This window comes from Cydia amplana, chromosome 5 (genome assembly GCF_948474715.1).
Source record: "Cydia amplana chromosome 5, ilCydAmpl1.1, whole genome shotgun sequence".
Taxonomy (NCBI): Eukaryota; Metazoa; Arthropoda; class Insecta; order Lepidoptera; family Tortricidae; genus Cydia; species Cydia amplana.
In genome coordinates, this window is record NC_086073.1 from 14477961 (window position 1) to 14495245 (window position 17285).

A 17285-nucleotide genomic window follows, 5' to 3' on the forward strand; every position below is an offset into this window, starting at 1 on the left:
TGAATTTTGTATGAAAATCGAACCACCTTAAGTAATTCGTATGTAGTTTCTTGCGATAAATGTGACAACAGCATTTGTAGTTCTTCATCGCTGCGTTAGAATTTTCTATAGAAGATTGTGCCCTTTGGTTTCAAAAACGCAACACAAAACAAAATAGTCTTGTTTTGTGTTGCGTTGTCATTGTCTTAATGGCAAGTATTTTAAAAAACCATAGTAATATTTATTTAAGCTGGTCACAAAGTGTTTGTTTTTCTCTTAATTGCCTGCAATTAGAGCACACCTGCAACCTGCAATATAACTGTGGTTTATGAAAGAATTTGTAACCTCGTGAGGTTTTGTATATATTGTAACTTTACATTTTTATCCGTAAAGCTACCTAGCAAAAGCAACTACATAATTCGTGTAATAAATCAAGTAACCGATAGACGAGAAAATAAAATGCATTTTGAAAAGTAGACGTAGTTCCACGTTGTGGTCACAACACAACATCCATAATTTACCCCTCCTCTGTAATAATGGCATGTAAACCTTGGATCCGTTTTATGAAAACAACCAAACAAGTTGGCAATAAATCGTTTTCTTTCCCCGTACAGCGCAAGCAAGCACATAACTAAATACAAGTATTTGCCTAAAGAATGCATTGTATGCAGCTTAAAGTTATAACAACCATAGATAACATATTTAATCATTTAGTATTAGTATACCGGCTGATATGTATTAAGTACCGTTTCTCCCACTGATTATGCGCTTTATTTGAAATGAAATAAAAATTATTGTGTCTAAGTAATATCTTTAACATTAGTGAACAATTATAGTTCGTTTTTTTTAGCATTAGAAATAAGGTAAACAATTTTGATGTGTCTTATAATTGAAAAACACATTTTAAAAATAAGTTACGGCAAATATGTAACAATTATGAATCTAATACGATCATTTATATTCTTCTGCTTTCATAAGTAATAGTTTTTGATTTTTAAAAAGCGTTTTTCAATTAAAAGACATGTCAACATCGCTTACCTTCTTGCAAGTTCTTTCTAATGCTAAAAAAAACGAACTATAGCGAAGGGCACCACTACGTTGTACCTACATAATTTGTAGAAATTCCTTGCATTTTATTAGTTGTCATAAAACTGTTACCTAGTGATTATAAACTTTATTACCGAGGGCAATTACTGTAAAAAACATAATACATAGGATCTTTTTTCTTTCTTTCTTCAATGCGAGAAACAATCTAGAATGCGGTGCATAAAATATCTACATACCTACTTAGGTACTAAAATTTCAGAAGGTTGTGACTTGTGACGCTAGTATTTTTATTATTCTTGGATTTGTAAAATCGCTTTTTACTCGCATTCTGTTTACAAGTTGAATGAATGAAATTGACATATTTTTCGTTAAATCAAATTTGTATGGAATTCTACAAGTTAGTATAAATAATGTAATTTATTTGTATTATTATAGCAACGTAAACAAGGTCCCGCGGAGGTCCCGGCCCCGGAATGCGGGCTACCTGCCCCGGGCCGCTAATCAATTTAGCTTTATTATCACGCCAATAACGCTTCATTACTGGCTCCTCTGGATTTATGGACAACTTTCTTCCCGGCTCGTTTAAGAGTTGCTAGTTTGACTAATTTACAACTTGGGTTTACTGCGTTTTTGTTAATTTACTTACGAGTATTGTACAGGATGTAAAGATAAATATATCAATTTTCCCACGAAGCATAAGCAAATAGGTATAGTATTTTTAAATAACGATCTTTATAAAACAAACAAAAAAACAATAGAATATTCAGATATCAAAATCAAAACAAACGGATACTTCTCAAACTAAAATAGAAAAGCAAACAACGGATGCCTCGTAAATCAATAACTAAATATCTCTCTACATAAATGTATTAAATCACAGTAAGTGTATTAAATTTCTACTACTTCAAGACGATAAATTGATGTTGACTTGTGAGTAGGAAAGGTAGGTGGTTTATTAAAACAACGTCATCGTATGAACAGAGTAACGAAAAAGTTTTCCTTCGTAATACTTAGTTAGTTAAGTTTATAAGTAGACCAACCCTTTTCTAACTGGCCAACTTGCCACAAGTACCAGGATCCCATAAGCCTCCAGCAGTCATATTATGTCGCAGCTACATTCCTCCGCGACCGCCCGCCGCTCCCGTCCCCTGTCCATCACTGTCACTTCCAAGAAAAAAAACCGTGCATTTGCCCATAAACCTCTCGGCTCAACTGGTCCAATCTATGGAAATAATTAAAATTAAAAAAGTTAATATCTGATACTTGAGCTAAAAAAAAGTTATTTCTTTTTTCTTGTCAATGTGATTGAAAAAAAATTAGACCCCACTCGTGTGTTGACATGTTAGCAGTTACCTTACTGACGTAACTCATTTATTTTTTGTTGTTTGATTTACTTTTCCCATTTTATCTGTATCGTTCCATAAAACGAAATAAATAAACAGTAAATTTAAATCCAAAGTCACAAACCGAAATTAAATTATTTAAGTTTTAAACAATTTACTACAGACAAGGAAAAATAAACGAACTCACTGACGTACCAATCAAAATATAAAATTTCATTTTTACGAAGATTTCTCGGAAAACGTCCACTGAATTAATTGTACACGACAGCAATTATAATTTTCTTGATGTTTGGCTCTACCCCCGTAAACATGGAGCTAATTAATATAACAACAATATTGTACCGTTTGTAGGTACCTCCAAAACGAAACCACTCGCGTCTATTAGGAACAAAGTAAAAAAAGTTTACTTTGATAATAAAAATAAGCATAGAAACGAAGAGAATTAAGGTTAATTGGCGATGTCAGCAAAAACACCGCAGAGTTTATTATTTAGTTACTACAAAATAAAGATTGTCCTACAAAAATTGTCGATTTGCTGTCCACTACTTAATGGAAATGAACACTACTACACTACTAGACACGAGTGACATTATTTATAAGCAGATTGTTGAAATTTCTTAATAAATATTAGGTATTTACCCCATTGTCTATTCAGGATTCAAGACCTCTTATAACGCTTGCAAAGTAACCTACGAATATGTAGGGTCGAGTTCACAGACATCTTTACAAGCCAACGTTCCAAAAATATTTACACGCCCTTATTGCCAGTGTCTTAAAGGCGTGTAACTGTAAATATATTTTTGGAACGTTGGCTTGTAAAGATGTTTGTGAATTCGACTGTACATTAACAAACTCATTAGATTATATAGGCATACACGCTAGACCGCGTTACAACCAATCAAGGCCAGACAGGTACCCTATAATTAATGACGGTTATGTCTACGATTTCTATTCGTTTCGATCTAGGTGTCGTGACTGTTCATGAACCAGCCGGCTCGATATAATGAGACCGCAATGCCCAGACTATTAACAACACCAATTGAGTCATTTGTTAAGCGGCCCGCATAAAGCCAAGCCAATGTCAGATAATTAGCAGTATTATTTGATTGAAATCAGCTACATCAATTATAATCGAACCTTTAGCCTCGGGTCATCTTTAGAATTGATCAAAGAATGTAATTAATAGTTGATAAATCAAATGACGAATATTAAAGAAAATTTTTGATATTGGTTAACACCGTCAGGACGTATAGTATGCATATATGTACACAAAGTGGCTAAACTATAACTCGCCGTCAATTAAAATGACGAACGGGCTTGTAGTAAATTCGCTTTCACACTAGCCTGGCCGAAGCAGGTATAAATAAGAGGCCAAGCCACGAAAGAGGATACCTCAATTCCGAAAAAAAAACGGATCTAAATTTGTGCCAAATGGAAGGGAGTTATAGACTAGTGGGAATGTGTCCAAAAGTGTGATACTATTTCTTAGGCTACTTATTAAAGACATATTTAAATACAAAGTCCAGTTACACGTTTTGTGCGTTGCGGTTGACATCGCGTGCTAACGGTAGATCATAACCGCCGGTTAACAGTTATTATACTCGAGACAAAACATTAAGATGTGTCGGGGTTTATTAACCTCTACTTACTAATAATAATCTCTACTTATGCTAAGTGTTCGGCTCTTATGAAATGACATGAAATATTTGAGACTGCAAATGTTTCGGCCGAAGCGAAGGTTCGGTTTTGGCCAAAAAACAGCTGAACCTTTCGCCTTTATGGATAGCTTTGCTTAGTTTGGAGCTAGGTCGATCTGTGTGTTTCCCCAAATATATATTTACATACATTACTCAATTGACATTTTTCGCACAATCACAATTTTTCCTAGATATTTTATGTTTTACAGAAACTTCCACACAATATAAATGAGTCTGATCATAATTCATCTCTGCAAGAGAAAGTGTAGCTATCGCCATACTCTTGTAGAGAAATTATTCACAACTTTTGGAATATGGCCAATGCTTATTCATAGGCACCGTAACCAACTGACGAGCTATTTTGGTAAAGTTAATTGTTAACCTGTTCATTTGGGACGCTTTAGGCAGTTCGGTAAAATATCTTGCTCATTTTTATGAGACCAAAGAACGTGGAAATACATACTTTATTAGGATAAATAGGAAAAACGACTTAATTTCAACATCAAGGTATAGCTTTTTTCATATTCGTTTATACACGTAGGTACTGTACATATATTTCATCTCTGAGAATTATGTAATATGCTAATATGTACGTCCGTTCTCATTTCTTAAAGGTTATCTTTCGAAGAGATCCCATAAAGGGATAAGTTTATCCTATAATAGGTATTGATTCTCTGTTGTTGTAGGATTTTTTACTATATTTTTATGTGCAACAATCTACGAGTACATAGGTAATAAAAGTGTGTTTTGTATTTATTTCTAACATTGAATTGGACAAGTACATATGTAATAGTATAGGAATGTACTCGTATCAAATGTCTTAAACGAACAAGTATGAAGTCAGTAATCACTACAGCGTTGTTTACGTTACGCAATATATATTTTACATTTGTCAATTGAGGCATAATAAATTTGTAACGTAAGTACTTACGTTGACTTCACCTTGAGGACTGGTAAATATTTTACAAGACCTTTTTCCTTATTAAAAAAAAAAGATATATTATGCTAACAATTATTTCGAACATTAAGAAATGCTTACCTATCTATTGTCTAATCTAATGTTTAACGTACATTTTATACATTGAAGATTATATTTGACTTTCATAGTTGAATATGAAATTGAGTTTTCTAGTGTTTCGCGGTACCTAGTAAGTAGTAAAACAAATAAGTAAAACCTATAATTCGCTTAATTTACGCCACTAAAACAATATGCACACTCATAATGAGGCCCTAGGTAAAGTGCATTGACTGAGCGTAGAACAATAGCGCTCTTATCAGTCTGCATCGGCAATCAAGACACGTGCTGATATTGATAACGCGGGAACTCCCGCGTAATCGCCGATTAATGTTATCTTGTATTCATTGTTGTCGTGAATGTCAATTGGAAGAGTCTATTTTAGCCTATCTTAACCGAAGCTGTTCTTAAAGACTAAAACGTTTACATTTATAATTTGGACAATATAAAAAAAATATGTCCTACGTGAAGAAAGTAGGACATTGTCAATTCGTCGGGAACATTTTAACGAATGCGCCTGATTTTTCGATCAGTTCTGGGTATTTTTATGGGATCCAATTGAAATTCGGTTAAGTGAACCTGTTAATGAAGATTGTAAAGAAACATTTTTAAGTTAGGTAGATTTTTGGCCTTATTTTTATGCGATGCACTAAGTATGGCCCTAAGTGATCGTTATGGTACAACATTGTAGTGCAACACTTAGGCAACGCCTTATTGCTCATTGTGGACTAGAATAGTCACCCTGACAAGTACTTACATCGTACCTTAACTTTGCATGCGTCGAACTTTTAGAAGCAGAGCTATGAAACTGTCTGTAACCAGTACTAACTGTGACGCCTGGGGCACATTCTGTAGAAAACTACATACATAAAGTAGCATTATAATAGTACCTATGTTCATTATTATGCACCGAAGTAACCATTTAAGGAATGAGTCACTTCTCACATACACTAATACGTTGGAAGGGCAAATTCTAAATGAAAGTGAAACTAAGGACTTGTTTTATGATTTGGTGTAACAAGTTATACTGACCAAAACTATGTCCAGTTCTCAAGGAATTACTAATTATAGAGAAAAGGAAGTACATATTGACTCTCAAATGGTTCAAAAACAAATCTAATAACTTTATAGGGACATTGGGATAACCCGAAAGACAAGTAGAAGTACTTATTATAAGGTGAACCCTATTAATCAAATCAGTTCTGTACAACGCGAAAGACAGTTTTTGTGTGATCGTTTTCCAAGTTGTCGCTTTAGTAAAGACGATGGCGAAGGTACGTAGTAACTAAACTCGCAATATATCATCAAACACCAACAACCACGACTTGAGCATTTTCACATACCAACACCAAACAATAAAACAAAACATGTACGTAATCATAGCGCAGCCGCGGGCGGACATTCTGTAGCGAAACGCTCGAAAATTACACACCATGCCTTTATCACGAATACTTAAATATATTTGTCGGCCACAATCATGGCCGGTCGGCGTGACGAGACGGTCCGCTGACCACGCCATCTTCGGCTATTGGAGGTGGTACCTTTTTGAAGAAATTTGTGTAAGCCTATATAGTTCACTAGTTTTTACGTATACGCGAACCAATATTACTATCTCTTTTACTCTTGCTTTGCGGATAGTAATAGGTATCAGACAAGTAGGCGCTGCATGTGTTTACCAACGGCATCTTCGATATGAATGCCGTAGGTAATGGGTGTGGGTTTTTAAGGATTTTTCGCGATTTTTTTGTTTAGAATTTTTTTTTTTAACCCGCATAAATGTCAATGTGGTTCAGTGAAGGGGACGGACTGAAAATCAGCGCTGCGCAGGCAATTTGTAATGAAATGACTGACGCAGCGTATGCTGAGCCCGTTCCTTTTGCCGCACAATTATTCTTATTTTTTCAATCCTTATGTTTTGTAACCTGTATGCTTTTTGTGTTGCAATAAATGGTTTCTTATTCTTATTCTTATTCTTATTCTTATAAGCTACTTTCATAGGAAAATAACAGTGATTTGGTATCGTTGTTTTGTGTAAGAGCATTAAAACACTATATTTCTTTAACTTAAGGCTTGATTCTGTTTTAAGGATTTAACCGATTTTTTTCACTTCTTCCGCAATATTGTCTTTTCAAATGAGTTCTCTGTTTTAGCTAGTTGGAAGTTAATCGAATTAATTTTGTTAAACATCACACCTCTAGGATGTGTTGTGTGCGAAGACCTCGGCAGTTGATTTTCACAGACGTAATCGTTCATCCGCCTCTAATTGCGCGCACGCAGCGCCGATCTTCGAAAGAAACGGATTCTTACTCACACGCCATATGCATTTTATACATTCATCCCAACACATGGACAGAAAATAGTACGTGATAAACTGATAACAACGAAAAACTATACCTGTCGCGTCGAATGATGATCCCTATGCCAATTCAATTTTATATGGAGTAACTGTCACTGAAAAATAATCATTTATTTACAAACAAGATACTTATATACATCCAGCATCCTTGGTACAATGCCTCAAGGGCCTATTTTAGATTTAAGCTAGTTTTTGATTTCTTTTAGTAATACCACTGTCACTTAAAATCAAAGAGAATAGAGCAATATTTCAAATTCTCTTTGCTTAAAATAATTGTAGACATTTTTTGGAAGTTTAGCACATGGATTTTTATTTAGAATTGTAACATTTTAGTAATAATAACACGGTAATAAAATATTCTTTAATTGTTTTTTTTTTTCATTTAGCCCAAGCAAAAGAGAGTTGAAAGAACTGTCAAGCCAAGGAATTAATTCATAGCCATTCCGAAACAAGATTGTAACTGTTTTTGTGTAATAAGAACGAAGTGGTTTCGCTAAATTGGTAGTATCTGTGTTTTACCGTAGTATAGCAAACACATCGATCAAACGGCCGCGGCCGTTTTGAGGTCGCGCGCAGATGAATAATGCGCCCAGCCCATTAGTGGTCATTATATGCAAATAATATTCCACATTACCTCTAAAGCACTTACTCTAAACAGTATACGAATATTAGAAATTGTTTCAACTCGTTTAAACGACCATTATTTTGTATCGGCATCAAATGGACGCTGATTTGAGATTAGAAAGTTTTCTTATTAGAGTTAATTTCTGTTTGAAAATTGCTAGGAAATCAAACCCTGTAAAGGTTTATGCCAAGAACGGACTTTTATTTATTATGTACACTAGTATTTTGTGTCTTAAGCCAATGCTTAAGACACAAAATACTGTACTGTATTAGTGTTCGTAAGGGGCCGTCTTTACGAAGAAAAGTCAATACTTTTCTTCGTAAAGACGGCCCCTTACGAACACTAATACGAAATGGGACAGTACATTGGTGCACAAACTTACTTTTGAAATCTTTGGTCTGAAGTGTTTAGTTGGCATCATTGAAATCTGTTATGTGAGCTTGGATCATCTGTGAGCTTTTAGTTAGGTCAGGAATTAAGCGAACTCATCTACAGAATTTATCCATCAGATGCCATCATATGGTAGATATATTGTCTAATATCTCATACTCTAAGTCTAAACGTTGATGCATAATACATAAGAAAGACAAGGTTTTTTTACGTTAAACATACATATTCATCAGACGCGCTGAACTTAAAACTCGATAGTAACCGATACGAAAAGTCAGTGCAGGATGACAATTAACTCATAAAAAAGTCGAAATCGCAGCTGATTGGATGAAATTAATCAATGGCGGCCAGGGGCCGTCAATGGAATGGATATTTTATGTACCGTGGGCGAAAAGTGGGCACCAATTTGTCCGCAGTTTTTTAATTAGTATGGATGTGAGAGAACGAATTGGTTTTATGCTTGCGACCAGCCGCGGCGCGTATGAAAAAATGTAACACCATTTAAAAGCGCGAATTTATTTGTTGGATATCACGATAACGAGGTAACCCTAGCAGCGATGCCCAGATTTTCTATATTTTATAAATTCAAATTTGAATGCATCCTAAAATCAGTGCGCGTAACGTGAACTAACCTGCCGTATAAAATGAACTTAGTTAACGAACGTTGTTCTAGTAGAACACAATATTGATTAAAAACATTGTTATAAATAATTTTAAATTTCTAACTCAACAAATATTCGAAAAAACGATTTCTGGGTAATAGTATGTTGGCGAGTTGTAAGTTGTAACACATACTTTTGTGGCTCTTTGACATTTGTATATAGTTGATTTCTACTGTAGTTGGCTCATCTTTTCAAAAGTTTGCCGAACTCTGGCCTAAGGTATTCTTCGTGGTGGTTATAAAACAGTGCCTTAGCCAGGTCGGCCTTGCGGCTCCGTAGGGAGTAGGTTATTCGACAATCGCCTAATCGCCGGGTTGGCCCGCAGCGTCTTCCCCTCTCAGCTCTAATTAGGCTCACATTCTCATTCCGTTTTCGCGTTTAATTTCGCCAGCGGTTTCGCCTTAATTACGTTATTCGCGGCGGTCCCCGCTTGTTCCTGCCCCTAGTTGTTTTTAAACAATACAGTTATTTAACTACTGCTTTGCGGCCTGACCTGAGGGCAAGTTATAGTAGGAAACGAGACAATTTTATTTAAGTAACACACGTTACCTGTGCATGCATCATATGTGTAGCATTTTAGGGTACATATGATACGTGCATGTACCACTAATGATGCACGACCCCATATAAACTTAAAGCATTGCCAAAATTTACAAGTGTGAGCTAGGTCTTTTTTATTTGCATGCACATACTGGCTATGAACCTTTTGACAAAAAACACGTTGCACGTGAGGACTCAATTTCTGGTTCCTAGGTACACAGGGAACGTGTTAATAATAACTTACCTGTCACTATTGTTTATAGGTTTACTTGTGTGTGGCTTTGGTTACAGTTATAGTCACCAACTCGCGTGCTACAATTTGAAATGTCATTGGAATTAGACGAAACAGTGTATATTAACATGTATGACCGTGACGTAGTTACTAGTAAAAGGCTGATTGCGTCAATGTTTGCCGCGTCTCGAAAGCGTGTAGAAAGCCATTACTTGCCGGCTATGTCTAATGAAGGCTATAAGGGCCAGATATTCGTGGCGTGATCGCCATTGCGTGTCTACTAATGAGCGACCGTCGCGTGCGCACCTATCGCACTTCGTTAAATCGCACCCGGACTACGCGATATACGGAACCGGTATTAATGTCTTTGTTTCGTTGATTTTGCCAACGTTTTGTTAGTTAATAGCGTTATTTGTACGATGCTATCGGTGTCTGGATTGGGGTTTCTTATCGGGTAATGCTGTAACCAATGTTGTATTTCTTGTAAACAAACTAAATTATATACGGGCAAGAAAATGTTCGGATACTTCCATTACTTTTTGCCCAAATATGAACTCTACATATTATCAGAATTTCAGAGTAATTATCAAAATGTTGTAAGTCATAGAACAATTTAAAGGGCCCTAAACTTCAAAGGGTAAAAATTCAGAATCTAATTAACCTTGTGTTCAATTCATTTCAATTCAAACAAATGTTTTGTATTAAACTGACCGTTACTGACAAAATGGGGGAATCAGTAAACAGTTCCGGTAAAAGCGAACGCAACCCTAAAAATGACATCCAGGACACGAAATACAAATTGTGCATAATTAATGAAACTTATGTTTAGTCTATTATTAAGCCAATCTGTGCTTTGACACAAAGGAAAACGGATTTTATTACAATAGGACCGAGTATTTTTTTGTGTTTTCGCGGGGCTCGCGTAACGTGGTGCGTGTTTAGGTCCGCGGGGTGGCTTGGGAACTTCGCAGGTGGCGTTTTCATTATTCAAGCTCCATTGATTGGATACTTTGTTGCCGTTTAAAAATCTTATTAGCAACCGCCCGACAACAAAGCCGGGCGATGAGCCTCCTCAGACCCTCTATTTACAAGGTAAGTGATTTTTTTTCAATTACAACGATGAGCTGCAGGTTCGAAAGTGTAAGTCATCTCGTTAGTGAATGTTTTATTCCCTGTGTAGGTTTGTCAGCAATGAGTGGAATGACTGGGCTGTTTTTTTAACATTTTTGTCAAAGGTTGTGTGAATGAGCGTTTGTATTCTAATGTTCTTTTTGACCTAATATCCATTAGTATCGGATATAGTTCATTGGAGCCTACAAAACGGTACAAGGCTAAATAGTCCTAAAAGCGGGCCGGAAAAGTGGCATACGAGTATGTGCCATGCATGCAGACATGATTTATACAGAACACAATGTCAACTTGTGTCGTTACATAGTGTTTTTTCATTAGATTTTTTGCTTTTTGTCGTTAAAGTGATGAAAATATGTATACCTACATACATATTTATGACCTCGACTACACTCCAAATTTTAGACACGACATTCCTCGCCTCGCCAGCGATGACCCCCATATTACGGGTAATTACGCTAGAGACATTCAACAAATTACATTACCGCTATAGCTGCGTAGGTACCATCATTATGTCGGACATACAAATTAACCAAATTACGTCGAACAAAGAAAATCGCTCCGAAAGAAAGGGTTACTGAAATAGGTAAATACATTGTCCGCTTTACTCGCAGAGAAATAGAATTACAATCTAAATTAATTACGCTTTTAAACCGTCCGTTATTCTTAATTAGTTTCTGCACCGCAGCGGAAGCTCGCGCACTCTCTTAATGAAGGGTAGTTTCAAATCAGTGCGTTTGATCAACTCTGTGCAGTCTTAATTACGGCACCCGTTCCGCGCGGGACAATCCGGTTATTTATGACTACATAAGCTTGATTATTCTTTAATGAATACTTGTTTTAAAACGTTTAATTAAGTTTTATGGCGACAGGGCCGCTCAGACGGGCGTCCCGCCGCTCCGCCGGCCGCGGGCTAATTGGATCGGGTTGACGCACCCCGCACGTCCCGCCGCACCGACCACCCCCGAGCCCCTCACTTCACCCACTCCTAATTGTATGAAATTGCTAATTGGAAAATTTTATAAACGCGGCCGCCCGCAGGCCTACGCCGGACTCCGTTGTTCCGAAGAAAAATTAATTCAAAGGGTCAACCTCTTCGTGTTTCTCTTAAACGAGGCAGAAGTAATCTTGTTTGCCTCTAAGAAATTAATTGCCGGACCTTCTATTGACTCGGAATTAAAGATTCAAGTGACGCTCTGCCTGTTTAAAATAAATCAACGTAAGTGGCTCCCCTCCAGCGCCCTGCGAAGGTGCTCGTTACCCCCAATATTCGCACTGGATGCTGGGAAAAACAAATTTAAGTTATCTTTACAGTCCTTGGGTGGTTAAAGCATACAAGCTTTAAAACTTGATCACTTGAACTAAGTATATTTCTAAATCGGAAAAAAATCTTTAAATAAGTAAGTGAGGGCATTTTTACACAGTAGGTCAGACTAGCAGCGGTCTCAAAAGTTGGACCACTTCACTTTAGTTAGAGAATGGAACCACCGGGAACTTCTGTTTATTTAACAGAATTGCCAGTTTCTTTAATGCTTATCTACGAGGGAATGCCACATTCTGGTACCTAATGGGTCTCCAGGAGCGCTAAGTCAATCTTTTATTTTTCAACTTCAGTTACAATCCTATCCATTCTAACATCCTTTTCCATTGTTCCAGGGCGTGTAGTTGGCGTGGTGTCGAGCGGTCCCCGCTCCAACCGTCAAGCTGGCTGCGAGCGCGTTGAGCATGAACCCGCACTACCACGGGTACGCGGAGCTCAGCTCGCCGCACCCGCCCTCCCCGGAGGCCGCCTTCACGGCCAACGGACACGATTACCCACACAACAACAACAACCCCGCCCTCAAAGAATGCGCGGGCTGCGGCGGCAAAATCGTAGAAAGATTCCTCTTACACGCCTTAGACAGATACTGGCATCACGGGTGTCTAAAATGCACGTGCTGTCAACAAGCTTTAGCGGACATGGGACGGTCTTTCTACTTCAAAGGAGGGATGATATTATGCAAAAGCGATTACACGAGGTGAGTCATATCCCCTAGCAATGTCACATAATAAGGCTCTGGTAGTTTTTTAATCATGGTTAGCCGTCGGTTAGCTTCAATACTATTTAAATAGAGTGTTAATTTTATGATCTTGGACTATCACAGGTGCGTGGAACTCAGTGCTCAGCTCACTGCAGTGACGCGCTACTGAGGCTGTCTTTATAGCTAACTTGTAGGGTAATAACCCAAAGTTTAATCTGAAGACTGAAAAACAAGGCGAAAACTGTGAACACTCCCTAAATGTTCGTTGTTTGCCTCGTTATAGCTGATGTTCCAATCTAATTGGGTAACTTCAGGACTTAAATATTCTTCGGCACAAAACATGCTAAACCTAAGCCTTGAGGTATTCAGTGTGTTTAACGAACCGATTTTTCTCATTGATCATCGATAAAAGATTCAGTTTTTAGTTCGTCATCTGATAATGACAATAGCGTGTCTGTCAAACGTTCGATCGGCCAAAAAAGTATATCGAGAAAGCCGCGGGCGCATTGTATGAAAATGCTTTAAACCGTTGCGTTGTGTTTTCTACCTGGGACGTGGACAAAAAGTACAGCTTTGCACACAACAACCGATGAACGGCATCTCGCCGGCTAAATTGGTCTCGTTAGGAGCCCGCTAAGGACTAATTTAGGAGGTAACTAACTTTTTACACCGTCCTTAGATATTTCTTGCAATGCGGACTTATGTTATTTATTCATAAGTTAGGTTACGGTACGGGCAAGTAAACAATTATGATAATTGTTAGCTTCACAAGTAACGATAATGGTTTGTTTTCTTGATTAGACACAATTTGCAATTCATTACAGCGATTGTGCTGATTTGTTTCAATATTACGCGTTTCAGAGTGTTTGTCAAAACAGTTCAATATAAATATAATGTTTTTTGAGCAAGGACATTACCTATATCATATTTACCAACGGAAACTCATTCGTTGTATAATATAATTATTATTTACATTTTTTTTTGTTTGTCATATAGGTACATACCTTCAATTATTGACATATCCTCGGGCCAACATAACGATGCGCTGAAAAGCCTAATTAAAATTCTACGATAAATAATATTTTAACAATCAACAAAACGAATTAATTAAACAGTTAATTGTTTGTTTTCTATTTGAATAATTGGGTTATTGCTTAATTTACTTGATAACGGGTCATTTCGATGTTACGAAATACCGCAGAGCGGCCACCGCTCTATTTTGTATCATTCCTAGTACAGAAATACAAACATACTCTTACATGTAGATGAGCATTTCTCAAATAATTTGTACATTTCGATTACATCTTAGATTTCTATAAAAATTGGTATGCTGGTAAAGTACATGAAGCTGAACAATTCCCACCATATTTCCCGAAATGTCCAAGAAAGTTTGTATGAAACATTCCTTTTTTGTTACCAAATGTGTAAGGAAATCTGGTAACAAAAAAGGAAGTTTCATACAAACTTTCTTGGACATTTTGGGAAATATGGTGGGAATTGTTCAGCTTCATGTAATTTACCAGCATACCAATTTTTATAGAAATCTAAGATGTGATCGAAATGTACAAATTATTTGAGAAATGCTCAGATAATGGCAATTTTTCTGGGGTTGTTGTTGTTATTATTCGATTATTACATACCTTAGCCTCTTGTCCCATAATAGCACATAGCTCATGCTCCGTGCTGAAACTATATATAGGTCATACCGAACAACTTTTACTAATGTACGAGTATATTAGATATTCCGTAATATAAAACATTGGCATCTGATTAGCAATTTATTTATGAAACTGTTTATGTATGGAACTGTCAATTATGGACACACTGAACTGGCAAAATCTACATACTTAAATGTAAATGCTTTAAGGTATTAAGTCCGCCATTTGTTCCTTCATATATTGTGTAAAAAAGATTAAAATAAATAAATATTATATTGTACCTATACTTATATCTCTGTGGTATATGTCTGTGGTCATTATTCTTAACCACGGAAAGTGTTTAACCTCGTTAGTGAGATAGCTCCTTCGTTAGTATTTCTTGCTCGCCCTGCACTCACGAGACGAAAGAAGTTAAAATCCGAGGATTTCAAGATTAATTAATCTGAAGATCACTTTTTCTAAAACAAGTAAATATTCCACCATTGTCTCATTTAACTTTAACCGATAGACATTAAAGAATGTCATTATGTTCAAATAAGCGATGTAAAATGCACACAGCGTCCCGTATTTTCTACCATCCTTCCCGCCAAAAGCGCGGTAACCCCAACCTTAATCGATAAAAAGCTTATCTACCTTCTAGCTTCATAGGTACTTACTATCTTTTGAAATTACTCTGTCTCACGTTATTTATTTTACAAAACTCGTACGTCGTATAGAGCGTTCAAAGTAGATACGACGTTTTTGTGCTTGCGGTGGTGTAGCACCCCGCAGCGCTGCAGCGGCCCACGTGGCCACAGCCGCAGGCGCCCCTCCACGCTCATTAGCGTTAATTAGCTAAACTCGAGGAATTCGACCCAATTAACTATGTCCCCTTCCTTGCGACATGCGACGCTTTTTATCGTCGCTCCGATTTCCAACCAGATATTTCTTCTGCTTTATCTTTTACGTGATGTTCATAAAATTGTTTGATACCGGTCCCGAAGTGTTCCAAAATTTCCAAACCCCGCTGCGCGAAAGTTCTCGAATGTGACTTTCAATTGTCATTGAAAGTCGAGTTTGTAAGCTGTCGCTTACGATACTGCCCATTTTTTAAATTTCTTCATATTACGACATCTTGAATCTAGAAGACTCCCTTGACGACTTATAGAAGACTGGGAATAAGTAGATATTGCGAACTAAAGATAAATTTGTTTAATAGGAACATAAATTCACTCGTAAATTATAAAGCAAATTCGTTTCACACTGATTCGACTTGTTTACCGGTGGTGAGACGAAAGCTGGTGCCGTATTCAGAGACGAAAATTGAAGTAATATAATTCCAATTCGATATGATTGTCACTGTCATGGCGTTCGCACACGTGTGGTAGTGCTCTAGAGCACCTGAAAGCTCGCTGTACGTTTCGATATTCAAATGCACATGAGAATGAGGTCCCAGGAGTAGAGCCGACCGCGGTCCGTGCGTCGTAGATTCGATAAAGCTCGTCTCACAGTTGACAGAGACGACGCCCTAACGAGCGGGGGGAAGAAGTGCGGTCCCGTGCATGTCTCTGCTGATTGACCCGCGTCACTCGGCAAACAACAACTAACGAGTTGCCCCCACCAGGTAATCCCGCGCCCACCGACTTTACGTCTTCTGATTGAGACGCCTTAATAAAATTAACGTTTTCACGCAAACAACGCGCGTTTACGCCTTTGTCCCGATATGATGGATTGCGGTACACAAAGCTAACAAAAACGTATTAACAGTATGGAGTTTCATACATTGTTACCGTCTTTTTCCTTTGAGCGCTTGATGCTCCGCTGATTACTTGTGTTGTGTGCGAAGGAAATTAGTCGCCGATGTGTGATCCGTGTTTCTGGATAAAGACGCGCTGTGTAAACATTAGCTGGCTTAATTTGTGTTTTATAATGATTTATGGCGTCTATTGTGGAGAACGTAGGTGAGCTTAATCTTCTTTATCGACTGTTGTGTAAACTCGCTTAAGACATTATATGAATTGTGTATGCCAAAATGGTGTCTCTTATTAGGTACTTGCTTAACATTACAACCTGGATAAGTACGGTAGGATCTAATACCCATTATACATTGGTTTTATAATCTGATATTATAACATCACAAGTAAAAAGTAAAAAAAAAACTGGCTACAGATTTTTATGTACGACATCCTTTTTGTTCAAAATTCCTTTCGTATCTTCGACGTCTCCTTTGGTTTTGCTTCAATCGGGTAACCATTAATACGATTATTATTTCATTCTTACTGGAACTATAATGAATCACAAAACTGACGAAGTTTTCCTTCCCTAAAAACATATTTCGATTTCCCTCTGAATCCACTCTAAAAATATTTAGCAACATGTTACGGCACGTCCACTAGGTGAAGCGGTTCGTTAGGGCGCGGGCTCCGTCAATCAGGGCAATTGCTGCTCAATCGGCAATCACCTCCCTCGCCTCTAACGAGTCGCGGCAACTTCTTACCCCCTTACTAACGCATTGTTGGAGCATTTACATGCTGGTATGTGTTGGGACTTCCTTAGCTGAATTTTGAGTTTAGGAGTCAATATTTTTGGAGAAACTGAAAGAAAGTTGAGAAC

The 17285-nt window shown here is 37.3% G+C and overlaps 1 protein-coding gene across 2 annotated transcripts in view; it reads left to right on the forward strand.

The window, feature by feature from the left end:
• LOC134648372 (LIM domain transcription factor LMO4) overlaps positions 1–17285 on the forward strand; it is a 239380-nt gene that overhangs the window by 137640 nt on the left and 84455 nt on the right. For both annotated transcript variants that reach the window (XM_063502900.1, XM_063502898.1), the window contains exon 2: positions 12671–13032. In XM_063502900.1, the coding sequence (XP_063358970.1) occupies positions 12740–13032 (293 nt within the window). In that variant the 5' untranslated portion in view covers positions 12671–12739. The remainder of the gene's footprint in view (positions 1–12670; positions 13033–17285) is intronic.